Here is a 14209-nt window from a genome sequence, read left to right as displayed (position 1 = left end):
ACCACACTTGAAACCCTCATCCATCCATCCTGTGAAGTAGTCAATGCATGGATATGCTGCATCACAGCTAAGCTGCACTGTGTAACTTTTAAAATGTCCTCAAGAAAAGCTTTTCACATAAAAGATTTTCAAAACTGACACCTCCAGAAAACTAATTATACCCTATGATATGAGGAGCAGAAGACATGTAGGTCAGCCATTGAAGGAACCATTCCACTGATGCCTGGGTGACCTGCTAAGACTTGATGCCCTATTTCTGGATGGATAAAATATGAGGAATATAATCATGAGGCTCATTAAATGTATAATCTATTTATTATATATATATGTATATATATATAAAATAGATTTTTAATTAGACATAAACGATATTATTTTTTTCAGTCCTCATATTTTAAATATACATGAGGAGAAAAAGCCCAACTTCAATTTTGTCATTTTACACCTACTAGCTTTTTGGTTAAATAAGATAAAGTTTTATATAAGAGTTTTGGTGTGAACTGCCTGAGACTGCAAGATGATGCTTACAAGCTGTAATCTGCATTCCTCCTGTGCTACATGCTTCAGTGGCCCACATGAAGAAACCATTCTGGTCTTCATCTCAATAGGCACCTTCCTGCATGCAGGCAGAGTATCAGACAGTAGTTTTCCAAGCATAAAGATTTGTGAAAGTTTGTACAGGGTAATAGTTTTTTTTGTCCTAAGCAATGCAGTAGTCAAGTACAGTAATTTCACGAATACAAGCCGCACCAATTTGACCAAAATTTTGGTGGAAACCCGGAAGTGCGGCTAATATTCCGGGGCGGCTAATCTATTAACAAAATTCTAAAAGCTGCCAACACGGAAGTGAGAGCCCGCGGCAGCCCCAAGCCAAGCTGGAGCCCGGCCGGCCCCGGCAGAGGTGGGAAAGCCTGGCAGAGGCGGGGCCAGCAGTGTCGGGGGCGGGCGGCAGAGCCTGAGCCAGCAGGGCGGGGGAGCCCGGGAGAAGTGGGGCTAGCAGTGCAGGGGAGCATGGCAAAAGCAGGAAGGCCGGCGGGTGGGGCTGCCTGGCAGCGGGGGAAGCCCAGCATAATCGGGGCCAGCAGCGTGGGGGAGCCCGGCGGTGCGGGGGCCTGCAGTGCCGGCCAGGGCGAGGAAACGCGGCGGCGGTGCAGACGGGAGGGGGCGGCCGGCGAGCGTGGTGGCGGCGGCGGCAGCCCTGCCGGCGGGGCGAGCGAAAGCGGCGCTCGCGAAAGCGCCGCCGCTCGCCGCGAACCGCGAGCCGCGAAAGCGCCGCCGCTCGCCACGAACCGCGAGCCGCGAAAGCGCCGCCGCGAGCCGCGAGCCGCGAGCCGCGAAAGCGCCGCCGCGAGCCGCGAGCCGCGAGCCGCGAGCCGCGAGCCGCGAGCCGCGAACCGCGAGCCGCGAAAGCGCCGCCGCGAACCGCGAGCCGCGAAAGCGCCGCCGCGAGCCGCGAAAGCGCCGCCGCGAACCGCGAAAGCGCCGCCGCGAGCCGCGAACCGCGAGCCGCGAAAGCGCCGCCGCGAGCCGCGAACCGCGAGCGCGCCGCCGCGAGCCGCGAACCGCGAGCCGCGAACCGCGAGCCGCGAACCGCGAGCCGCGAAAGCGCCGCCGCGAACCGCGAGCCGCGAAAGCGCCGCCGCGAGCCGCGAGCCGCGAGCCGCGAAAGCGCCGCCGCGAACCGTGAGCCGCGAAAGCGCCGCCGCGAGCCGCGAGCCGCGAGCGCGCCGCCGCGAGCCGCGAGCCGCGAGCCGCGAGCCGCGAACCGCGAGCCGCGAGCCGCGAGCCGCGAGCCGCGAACCGCGAGCCGCGAGCCGCGAGCCGCGAAAGCGCCGCCGCGAACCGCGAGCCGCGAAAGCGCCGCCGCGAGCCGCGAACCGCGAGCCGCGAAAGCGCCGCGGGGCGGGCGCGGCGCTCGCGAAGCGCGGCGCGGGGCGAGCGAAAGCGGCAGCGGGGCGGACGGCGAGCCCGGCGGCGGCAGCCCTGCCAGCCGGGCGAGCGAACGCGGCAGCGGGGCGGTGCTGACGGGAGAGGGGGGCCAGCGAGCCCGGCGGCGACGGCAGCACCACCCGGCCAGCCCCGCCGAGCCGTGGCGCTGAGCTGGGCCACCCGGCCCCGTCGGCAACCATGAGCGGGCCGAGCCTGCCTGGCCCCGCCCCGAGCCAGTAAAGCCCGCTATGCCGCGATCCTCTTACTAATTGGCCAATTTGTGAAAGCTGCGCACGGATTCTCGCGACGAACGAAAGTGCGGCTAATATTCGGGGTGCGGCTTATCTATTGACAAAGACAGCAACATTGTCGAGGCACCGGGGGTGCGGCTTATAATCCGTGCGGCTTGTATTCGTGAAACTACTGTAATAGTCAAATTCAGTGGAGAAAAAGTAGAATATGGATAAGAAAATATAAATTGCTCCAGAACAAGTGTTGTTTGTGTGGTTTTTATGTGACTTTTACAGTTCTTTGCTTAGCTTTTTAATTTTTTTTAATTACTCTTTAGTGATCACAATTTGGTGTAAATGCAGTCCAGAGTAAATTGTTTGTAGCCATTCACACGTACTATAGTGACACAGAAATGAAATCTTGGAATACTGCCCTTAATGTAGCAATTTCACCAGCTTCTTGCAAAACTGTGCTCTCCTACCCTTTCTTATTAATAAACATGATATCCTTCTGTTTGCTCTCCTTTCATTCTGCACAGCTGTACTCTTCTCTTTCATCAAGAGACAGTCATAATTTTGTTTGTCACATTTAAATACGGATTTTTTTTTCTTTATTTATGAATAGCAGCCTTAGATTTTCCTTATGGAATAGAAATTAAAACAGCCCTGACATTTAGAATGTAAAGGAATTGCTCCAAAAGATTATAGTCATGTTACAATGAGTCACTCACTTTTGATCCAAACTTCCTGACATACACATCCATATATATTAATCATTATGACATCATTGAAGACCTATTTTTGCCTTTTTAATAAAAGCTGAGTGCATTTGTCAACTCATCAAATTATATTTAATCTAGTGAACATACAGACTGGTTAGGAAAGATGTGTGCTTTCCAATAGCAGCACAGCTCCTTTCTACACATCTGAAAATGCTGTGGGTGTAAAACCATGTAACATGTTTGCACTCTTTGAAATGCAGGTGAAAAGCCCAAAAAAAAACCCAAAAAACCAAAAAACCCTCACCGAAATAAACACAATTAATTTGAAACTTACCTGTCAACAAATGCATGGTGTATTACAAAGATAGGATCATTTGCAGAGCCTTGCACTTGGGACATGGAGCCATTCATGTAGATGTGGAGTGCGTTATGCAAACCGCTTTGTGCTGGGTTTGATATCGCAGTCTGTGGATCAGCAAAGCCTGTAGACTCAAGAGAAAATCATATGCTGATATGACAATGTGTATAATTCCTTTTCCAGCAACAGTGAAGATCAAAGTACTTACTTTCCCTTCATTTACATTCAGCTTTTTAGACAAGAGCTTAGGAAAACTTCTAAAGGAGTACTAATATATTTCAAAGGCATAGCAAAGATGAAATTAAAAGAAGCTAAATTAAAACTCCTGCCATGTAGCTAATGCAGCATGTCAGCAAATGCACTGCTTAATTGCTTTATATTTTTAAATGTCTTTGTCCATTGTCTCTGGCTGGTAAAATGCAACATAATCCCTATAGACATTTATGTGTGGACATTTATTTATTATAAGTTGAGAAAACTTATTAACTTTATTTTCATTTTTAATCTTACAGGCTCCCAAGATAAAATGGGCTATTTTATCTCACCATATACTCAGTCATTTATTAATGTTTGTCTCTATAGAATAAATTCTTTTATTTATAGGAGCCAATGCAATGCAAACTGTAATCTCTACAAAAAGATTTGATGAGTAATCAATAATCTTTTACAGACAGATTTGCAGGATGAAAGTTCATGGACCACTGTTATTTTGGAGGACACTTAAAAGATGGGCTTTAGGAAGAGCTTAAAGACCAACTCCCAAGCAGGAAATACTGGAAGACAAGTTTCTACATTAGTTTTTATCTTGGTAGCCTGTCCATATTTAACTCTGATGTTTCAGCCCTACTCTTCATCCCATCAACCATGCTTCCAACCGACTTTCAAGAACTCCTAGTAATCATCTGATCCTTCTTTGGGATTTTCCAAGAGAATAGAAAGGGAAAGCTGTGCTGTCTTCCCAGCCTGTTTCTGAACCTGATGCTAGTTCTGATATTTGACCTATGCCACAAAATCTCTCATATCTGTCTCTTTTATTTGAAGATGTCTTCTTCTCACAATGTATGTAATCTATAGGGTGAGGAAGCATAGTAGAGGCACATTAAAACATCTTCACAATTTAATTATCAAAGTAAAAAAAGATGTGAACAGTATGATCATTATGTTGGTCCTCAGTGTTTCCCAAATATTGTTGCAGTTTACCATATCTGCAAGGTGGAGAAAATAAAAATATTAGCTTTATTTTCCATGGGAAATTCCTAATGTACTTTGAACACATGCTTTATTTATTAATTTGGACCAAGAGCTAACATTGTAATGAGAATCAGTAATATACCATTGAAGCGAATCTCCCAACAGTCTTACTATTTGATGTTGTGACTCACACCACAGGGCAATTTCTGACTTTGCAAGTTGGATTCCTTTCGTAGAAAATCTGAAATGTGCTGACTATCAGTGGGTGTTCAGTTCAGGGGACTGAACTACAGCTGGTATGAAAAAAAACCCTTCCCTGTGAAAACCCTAATGTGTAATATGGAATTTGGGTCCACAGTTTCAGCTGTTTTGCTCTGGATTTGCTCCTCTCTGAAGTCACACAAAATACTAATTCGGATGTGGCAAGAGCTATCTTATGAGTAGGGTCATACTCTGAACTTGGAAACCTGGGTTTTACACCCAACTGGTACTCTGATCTTCTGTGTGAAATTATTGCATTGCTTTGCCACTCCAAATTCCCTCTCTGGGCTTTTGGTTGTCAGTCAACCTCTTCAAACAAGGGGAGACCATCTGGCATAAACCCACTGCTATTTATAATAAGATAGTACCTAAGAACTAAAATGCAATAATTACCATCAATCTTTCTGAGTCTATCATATGACAAAGTTTTTGAGAAATTCAGGGGAAGTCAGAGCTGAAAACATGATTAGGACATTTGGAAAAGGTAGAGTTGGCTTACTATGAACATTGTAAGTCTTTCAAGTGAAGTAAGTCTGGATTTAGGAAACAAAGAAGAACACATGCAGATTTTAAGTGCATCAGATATGGACCAGGATTCTGGAGGAATCTGCTTGGTGACATAAAGACTAAAGGACAAAAGTTCTTGAAGTGAAAATTAGGCCCACAGAAATCTGCATTATGGTGAAAACTGTTTCCTAGCTATCAAATCAAGGGAAAAAACAGAGTAAAATATTACTTATGAAGAATAATGTATATTGGCAGTCTGTCCAGAACTCACAGGAAGCAGTGGCAACAATTTCGGTTATGTTACTGCTGGCCACAGCACATGGTGATTGGAATCAGTCAATTTAGGACATTTCTGTGAACATTAACTGGGTATCATATATCTGCATATCATTCTGAAGCAATTCTTCCACTTATATTCCACTGCATTAAGTATAAAGGAAGAAAATCTTTTTGCAGGGTCTGGGTAGACAGCTAGATGTTTGATATCAGACTTTGGATGCTTCTTACATTTCTTAATGCATTGCAAACACTTGATCTAATCATTCATAAAAATACACAGAATACTCATTTTGACTCTGGACTGCTTTTCATGGAACATCTGCACATAAACAATTTGTCTTAATCATCAAAATCTCTGTACTGGAACAGCTTTAGCAACCCCACCCTCGCACTCCAGATAACTGGAGTGCATCCAGTCAGTGTCAAAGGTGATGTCATGTTTAATCCCACACATGAGAAGTTCTAATATCTGACCTCTTGTTATGAAAACTCCATATAAATTTTTAAGTTAGTGGGAATAAAGCCATGATGTGATGTCACTGTATCTTATTAGCTTGGGTATTATTCTTTTCTCTCAAACTTTTAAAAAGACTTCAGTACAACCAACTATGCAGGATGACATACTGGAGTGGAGTCAGTCACCCAAAAAGCACATGTGGAAACTTCACAGTTTTTTCAGAGGAAACTTTGCTGAGGTAGTTGCAGTAAAATCATGTCTAAAGTAGATGTGAAACTACAGATACAAGCAGTGAGCTGAAATATGAGTTCCTCGTCTCTGTACAGGGGAACTCTTCTTCCTCCAGCTGCCTTGCCCCATGCTGTGCTTTCCTCTCCTCTGCACTAACTTTACCTCATCAGCCCTTTTGTGAACTGATTTCACCGACTATTCTGGCAGTAAACTACCCTGGAGTGTGGGATGTCAGGCTTTTCTTCCTGGCCACTAAAATGCAGAATCTCATGTAAGGATATGATGAGAACAAGTAACGGTACCAAAAAAGGAGGGAGAGCAACAGACAAATGGATGGAGGAGACTGCAGTGAGCTCTTAAATCATCTTGGCCAGTAGAGAAAGCTGTAACATTGAGATGTTCTTATAAGTCCTTGGTTGATTATGGTGCATCAGAAATAGCTATCAGGCCATACATCACTAAAGTGAAGTTTCTCCAGTGATTTGGATGAGAGAAAAATCACAGTTTTAGGGCTTCATAAACCTCATTCTGCTCTGCTCGTAACACTGTTGATCAGCAGCAGTGATTCAGAGGATTTGAAGTAGCTTTACTGAGCCAGGCTGAATTAAATCAGGTCGGAATTTAGAGCAAAGTTTATTATAATAGAAACTAATGATGTCGCTCAAAATTAAGGCTGCCTGACAGTTTTTAGGATGGTATATAGGCGGTTCTCATTGAGCATGCAATTGGGTCAGGTGTATGTCTTTTAATAGAGTACTTGATTATATTAACTGTGGATTTTGTAATCTGCTAACTGAGACCATAGAAGTCCAAGCATGGTAAGTCAAGTGCAGAACTTTATGTGCTGAAAGCAGGTAATGTTTTCCTCAGTTGCTCATTTGCCACTGACTGAAGTGCTGAAACTACACTTAGCAGCAGGTATGCAGAGCTTGGAGAGTATTAGCACTGCAAAGTGCTGCAGAAATGGAGGATCCATTCCAACAATCCTATTTGCTTTAATTATCTTGGGGAGCTGTTTAGCATCTCTGGCACCCCTAGCATCATTTAGATATCCAAAACAGTTTTGCAAGTGGGTTTCTGAACTTCAAAACAGTATTTCTTACAAAATAAATTTTAGTTTTGTGTTACTTTCTAGGCCGGTGGTATGGACAGCTAGTACTTTAAAGTATCTATGTTGCATGTTGAGGGGATTGAATGGATCCAATTTGCTGAAAACACTGAGCTAGATGGATGATCTGCCAGAGGGCAGGAATAATAGGATCAATGAAGTTGGAAAAGACCCTGGAGATTGCAGTGCAACCTGTGACCAAACATCCCATGTCTACTGGGATGTCTATTTAGTCCCCTGGCACTAAGTGCCATGTCCAGTATTTCCTTAAACACTTCCAGCGATGGATACTCCACCACCTCCCTGGGCAGCCCATTCCAGTGTCTAATCACACTTGTGAAGAAACTCCTCCTAATGTCCAACCTAAACCTCTCCTAGCACAGCTTGGAGTTATGTCCTCTCATCCTGCTCTTAGTTGCTGGGGAGAAGAGATCAACCCCACCTGGCTACAACCTCCTTTCAGACAGTGATTAGGTCCCCCATGACCCTCCTTTTCCTCAGCCTGAACAGCCTCAGCTGCCTTAGCAGCTCCTGAAAAGACATGTGCTGCAGACCCTTCACTACCCCTACTGCCCTCCTCTGCACTGGAAGAAGGCTCTGCAGAGAGATCTGGACAGGCTGGACTGATAGGCTGAGGAAAATTGAGGTTCAACCAGGTGAAGTGGTGGTTCACAACATGTGTGCTACAGGTTTGGGGAAAAGTGACTGGAAAAAGACCTGTTGGTTGACAGCCAGTGAACATGATCCAGGGTGTGCCCAGGTGGCCAAGAAGGCCAGTGGCATCCTGGCCTGGATCAGCAATGGTGTGGCCAGCAGGACCAGGGCAGTGACCTCCCCCTGTGCTGGGCACTGCTGAGGCCACAGCTCCAATCCTGTGCTCAGTTCTGGGCCCCTCACTGCAAGAAAGATGTTGAGGGGCTGGAGCGTGTCCAGAGAAGGCAACAGAGCTGGGGAAGGGTCTGGGGCACAAGTGCTGTGAGGAGCAGCTGAGGGAGCTGGGGGTGTTCAGCCTGGAGAAAAGGAGGATCAGGGGGGACCTCATCATCTCACAGCTGCTTGAAAGGAGGCTACAGCAAGATGGTGTCAGTCCCTTCTCAAAGGCAGCAAGAAACAGAAGAAGAGGTTACCTCAGGTTTCCACAGGGAAACTTTAGAGGAGATTTTAGGAAAAAAATTCTTAATGAAAAGGGTGGCTGGGCATTGGAACAGGCTGTCTGGATAAGTGGTAGAAACACCATGCCTGGAAGTGCTCACAAAACATATGGATATTGCATCTGGAAATCTGATTTAATAGTGAAAATGGCAGGTTAATAGTTGGATTTGGAGATCTTAGACATCTTTTCCAATCTTAATGATTCTGTGATTCTGTGGTTTAGTGACGGACAAGACAGTGTTGAATTTATGGTTGGACTCAAAGATCTTAAATGTCCTTTCAAGTCCAAATTATTCTATGATCCTCTATCTGAGTCCGGTGTTTCCCCCATTCTCCCTGAGTATGATTTTTCTTTAATAAATAACGTTTTGACAATTTAAAGAAGATCAGATCAGATAGATGCATCTGCTTTAAAACAGGAGGAATATAATAATTTTAAGGCCATTTTCTTGAAGCTCTTTGAAGTTAGCGATGTTCTTCTAGCTTATATTTGTGTAGTATTTATGCCATTGGCAAATTCACAGGAAAATTTTCAGGGTTACATCTTACATACTTTCTCAGGTGGTGTTATTACTGTAATTTCTCTGGAGTGAGCTAGCTGCAAGATCCATAGAATTTGACCTATGTGACTGGAGTAAATGAATGTTTGCAATTATCTAATTTAGACAATTTCACAATCTACTTATTTTTCCTTACAATTTGTCTTGTACAGTTACAATGTGATCTGTTCTGAGTAGTCTTTCTAGTTCTCTAGCAATGGTTCTTTGCAACTTGATGACATTTTCTCAGCATGCAGCATAAATTTACCTAGAGGTGGAGGTTCAAGCTGGGTGAGGAATGTTGGCTGTAGCCTGAAACTTTTTCAGTTAGAAGTTTTCTGTTGGCTATCTTCATTTTTAGAAACCATTTTTTCTATAGTTTTATGAATTGCTGTGAAAATGCTGAGAAAATTATTCCAGATGAAAATTTCTCATTTCAGAGAAAAAACAGAAAATGTCCTATTGAAATGAAATTACATCTTGAAATGTTTGATGTTTTATTCCATTATTTCATGACAGAATAGCAGTAACAATACATAATTGTGACAGACAATGGAATGCTATGACATGGTTTGGCTTGATAAAATTTGTCATGAGTTAATTTATGAATAATGAAAGTGATACAGGGTTTTACAATTTTTTACATGTTCTTTGTACAAAACTCAGAAGACCCTGCTTTTCATTTGAAGTTGCTGCGAATAAACTAATTTAAACTGTGGAATCTGCTCATAACAAAAAAGAAAATCTAAATTTTTCAGCCATCTATTATTCTTAGGAAGCAGCACCAAAACAGAAATAAAAAAAGAAGCCAAATTACTTAATTTGCAGTCAGCTAATTCATATCTGATCTTTCTGATACTTTTAAACTAGGCTGATTTCTGTTCTCTTGTATCCATGAAGTTTCCAGTGAAGTTTGCTGTGTTCCCAGTTAGGAACATGAATCAACAAATCCTATTTAAAATAATTGCTTCCAGGGGCAAAGTGTAAACTGCTCTTAACCTGTTGTTTTTCATTCATAACAGAATCTGGTCTGTCAGAGTGACAGGGCAATTTGTTGGCACAGCCTCATGGGAGTGTTTTATTGAACTATACAAATTCTTCAGTGACACAATTTCTGTCTCTCCAGCAGTACTTTATGTTAGTCAAGCAGAAATTTCAGCCCACCTTGTTGTCATCTGCTCATAATGATGCTGATACTTGCCCCTATGAAGGATAAAAATTTTAGACTTTGTTCCAGTGCACTGAAGAATGTAAAAGCATAAAGTTTTGCCCAGAAGGGGATGTCCTATGAGATCACAAGTATTTTTCACCACAGAACTGAAATTGAGGTGTGACTCTCACATTGGTGTAAATCAGGAACTGCTGAATTACAGTCACTGTCTTAGTTGTGATCACCTTTTATAAACCTAGAGTAACTCCAATAAGGTCAATGCACTTACTTTGGATTTCCTTGGGATCAAAAAGGAATTAGAATTTGACCTTAGGTGTATTGGCACAAAATTGTGCAAATAAGTAAAGCAGGGTTGAAAAATGTTTTGCTTTGAAAAAGAACAAAATGTTAGGAACTACAAAGAGTTAACAGATTTGTCAAATGCAGTCAAGAAGAAGTAGGCACAGACACGGTAAATGCAAGTCACCAATCGAAGTTTGGCATTTTTACACAACAGGAAACTAAGCTAGCCATTTTTTAAGAGAGGAGTTAATGCAATTATAAGGGATTTTGTTCAGTAAAATTTCTTAAAAACTTTCCACCATCTTTTTCAACATTAGCCATGAATTGTTGACTTCACATTGGAGTTCAGTATCTTGTCAGCTAAATAAGTTGGTTGGCAGAAGTGTTTGTGGTCCTGTGGTGTATAGTTGTGTTGAAATAATTCAGGTTAAGAAACAAAACAACACTCCCACAGACTGTACTTTTGCTTTTGTTTGCAATACCAGTAGCATGATAGCAAACCCTCAGTAATTCATTACTTGTTTACTTCAATTCCTTTTTTTCTACTCCTTCTACTCCAACCTCTGCATCTATTCACACACTTTATGGAGTAAAATGTAGGTTAACCTCTACTCAGTTATGTCACCTTTTTCTTTCCAATACTTCATGTAGATTCTGTTTTCAAGGACAGAAAGCACAGTTATGTTCGGAGATGCAGACCATTATTGTCTGGATTCTTTCTAGGCTGCAGTGGACAAATTCTGAATTTCTGACTATTTTTAAAAAAGAAAATGGTCCACTTTTCCCCCCCGCAAAAAAAGCTTTGTGGCATTCCACACTGCATTAAGACTGAGACTGAACATATTAAAACTTCTGCTGTCTTAGAATCATAGAATGGTTAAGGTTGGAAGGGACCTTAAAGATCCTCTTGTTCCAGCCCTTCTGCCAAAGGCAGGAATGCCACTCACCAGATCAAGTTGCTCAGGCCCCAAACCAAGCTGGCCTTGAACACTTTCAGGGATGGGGCAGCTTCTCTGGGCCACCTGTTCAAGTGCCTCGACATCCTCTGAGTGAAGGATTTCTTCCTAATATGTGATCTAAACCTTCACTCTTTCAGTTTGAAACATTGCCCTTTGTCGTCTCACCATCTACTCATATAAAAACTCCATCTCCTTTCTTTTTATAAGCACCCTTAAGATACTGGGAAGCCCCAATAAGTTTCCCCTTGAGCCTTCTCTTCTTTAGGGTGAACAACCCCAGCTCTCTCAACATGTATTCATAGGAGAATTGCTTCATCCCTCTTATCATCTAAATGACTCTTTTCTTATCCTCACTTCTACTCTATTTTGTATTGTCATGCCCTTATGCAGTTCTTGCAAACCAAAAGCTCTGGGACATCAAAAGTGGATCACATTTGATTCAGCTGATATATGATGTTGTAGAAATATATTTATTGATAAATATACAATGTGTTATCCTTGCTTATGAACAATTTTACAGTATTCAAAAGAATTTAGTAGACAGATAATTAAGAATTTCTTTTAGTAAAGAACTTTTGCTTATTAGCCCATTATGAACATTCAAAGCAGGTGAAATATTTAGATAATTAAGATAAACAACAAAATTCTTTTGGAAATTATACTAAATGTCATTTTTGAGGGGTAACTTAATCCATGTTCCTTAGAGTTTGGGAAAAAGTCTGCTGTGGAGTTTCACAGTGGAATGATGTAGATATAACGTGCCAGCTGGCGACACCCTCTTTCAGCCTTGTTATCCAGCCTGCTCCCTGAAAGACAGTGAATTCCAGGGAAAACATGTACCCTCCGTGTCTACATGGTTACATATGGTTTAGCACAAGTAGATTATAGGATGTTCTCCTTTTCTGCTGTGCTGTATTTTTTTTCAGTGCTGACTGTGGCAGGAGAGAGTATTTCCTAACATACTTAGGGGTCTGACCTAGTCTAGAGTTTCTAGTTTGTTATCAAACACCTTTAATGTCATCCTTTCTGTCTGCTGCTATTCCAGGTGAAAGCATAACTTTTTCTTTCTTTTACAGTTGTTATTCATGAAATAAATTCAAACTGCCCAGAGTTTGAAGACTCTAACCCCAGAGAGAATCAATTTACAGATGGAAATGGTGTAACAGAATAAAGCATGTTACCTTCCAGAGTGTTTCGGAAACTGTAATTGGCCATTTTATCCATGGGTCCAGATTCATACTGAGTCAGGGAAAGGCAAAATTCGACATCAGCTGAGGATGGGAGCCTTGGGGTCCTTGATTTATCGTTGTTCCCAGGATTTCTCCTTATAGGCCCCTCGCTTGTGGCACTGCATAAAGCCTGTTGGCTGTTGTACTCTTCAGACCGAGTGCAAATTACCTGTATAAAGCACTTTCTATTAGAGGAGTTGCAATTGCAAAAAACCCCAAAAAAACCCCCAAAAATCACACCAAAAACAAAAGAGGGACTTTGATAAATTTCTTTTAAGAACAAAGATAATGTACAATGTAAGAAGTTTGTTTCAAGAGTATATATTATTTTTTACGTTTTATGTGTATGTATATGTATTTCATTGAAAACAGCCCTCTAATACAGTGCAAATTTTGAAATGATACACTGATCTGTATCTGAAATTGCCTATGTGGACTAAGGCATCACATCATTCATGCTCTTGAAAACTCACTGACGCTAAATTCAGTGTTACCCACCAATGCAGCAGGACATAGAGTTAAAACTGCTGCTGAATTTGCTAAATGAAGGATTTTCAGCAGGCAACTGAAAAAAGCCATAGTCACAGATGTTTTTTTACCCCACTCAGTGAAAGTGGGAAACATTGACTTGAAATATGAAAATACATACTATGAAAATATCTGTGTGTGCTTTGTCAGGGTAAATGGACACTTGCTTTCTCTATGTCTCAATGATGATACAAGTATGAAATGGGAAAATTTGATGCTGTAATTCCTAGAAATGTTGCAGATATGAACTTATATACCATAGTGATGGATATTGTGAAAGGATCTTAAACAGAGAGCAGGACAAAGATGTAAAATACTGCCAGAATTCAGCATCATTTATATAATTGTTCTGGGTTCGCAGATAAAGTCCAATGACAATGGCATGAAAAGTCATTATTTGTCTGCAGAAGCTGCCAGTCCAATTTGAGACTCCTGCAAGAGCAAGGTAGTTCAATGGTGGGTCTATGAGAATGAAACAGAACAACTGTAGCTCAGAATTCCCAGAAGTTGTTTTGTATCCTTAGCAGGTAACATTGAGGTTCTGAATCAAGCTCAACTGTCTATTGTTTTGTTTTCCTTCTGAAAAAACACCAAAACAAGTAAAACTCCAAACCACCAGAGATCCCTTTAAAACACAGGACTCTGCAGTTAGCAGGTAATCAATGTGGCTAATGAGAAATTTGGGTAGAGAAAGAATAGGTCTGCTTAGTAAGTGAGACATTGTAGGAGAAAAAACACTGAAAGCTCAACTTCTTTTATCCTGAAGGTACATTTCTTTTTCGTGGACCAAAACAGTGAACAAGAAGGTGAGTAAAAGCAATCATCTCTGCTTTGAATGAGATGGAAGAACATGAGATTCTCTGTTGAAGGAAGTGGGTGATAGACTCATTTCACCTACACTAGCCATGTGGAAACCATGAGATTGGAGCGACACCTTAGGATGACCTCTGCAGTCAGGGGAGAGGGAGGCATCTCCTGAGTGTGATTCAACTCTCCCAAACCAGATGTCTGGTAGGTGAGATGTACCTACCTCTAGGGGTGCGTAACTCTCTCTATTGACTAAGTCAGTGAAATAA

General features: G+C 42.3%; 1 protein-coding gene across 1 annotated transcript in view; it reads right to left on the bottom strand.

The window, feature by feature from the left end:
- The window catches only part of TYR (tyrosinase), a 44019-nt gene that overhangs the window by 20930 nt on the left and 8880 nt on the right, over window positions 1–14209 (bottom strand). The window contains exons 2-3 of the mRNA XM_033052133.1: window positions 12558–12774; window positions 3216–3363 (exon numbers count right to left, since the gene is read on the bottom strand). Coding sequence (XP_032908024.1) covers window positions 3216–3363; window positions 12558–12774 — 365 coding nt within the window. The remainder of the gene's footprint in view (window positions 1–3215; window positions 3364–12557; window positions 12775–14209) is intronic.

This window comes from Catharus ustulatus, chromosome 2 (genome assembly GCF_009819885.2).
Source record: "Catharus ustulatus isolate bCatUst1 chromosome 2, bCatUst1.pri.v2, whole genome shotgun sequence".
Classification (NCBI taxonomy): domain Eukaryota; kingdom Metazoa; phylum Chordata; class Aves; order Passeriformes; family Turdidae; genus Catharus; species Catharus ustulatus.
This window is presented reverse-complemented; position numbering and strand designations above follow the sequence as displayed.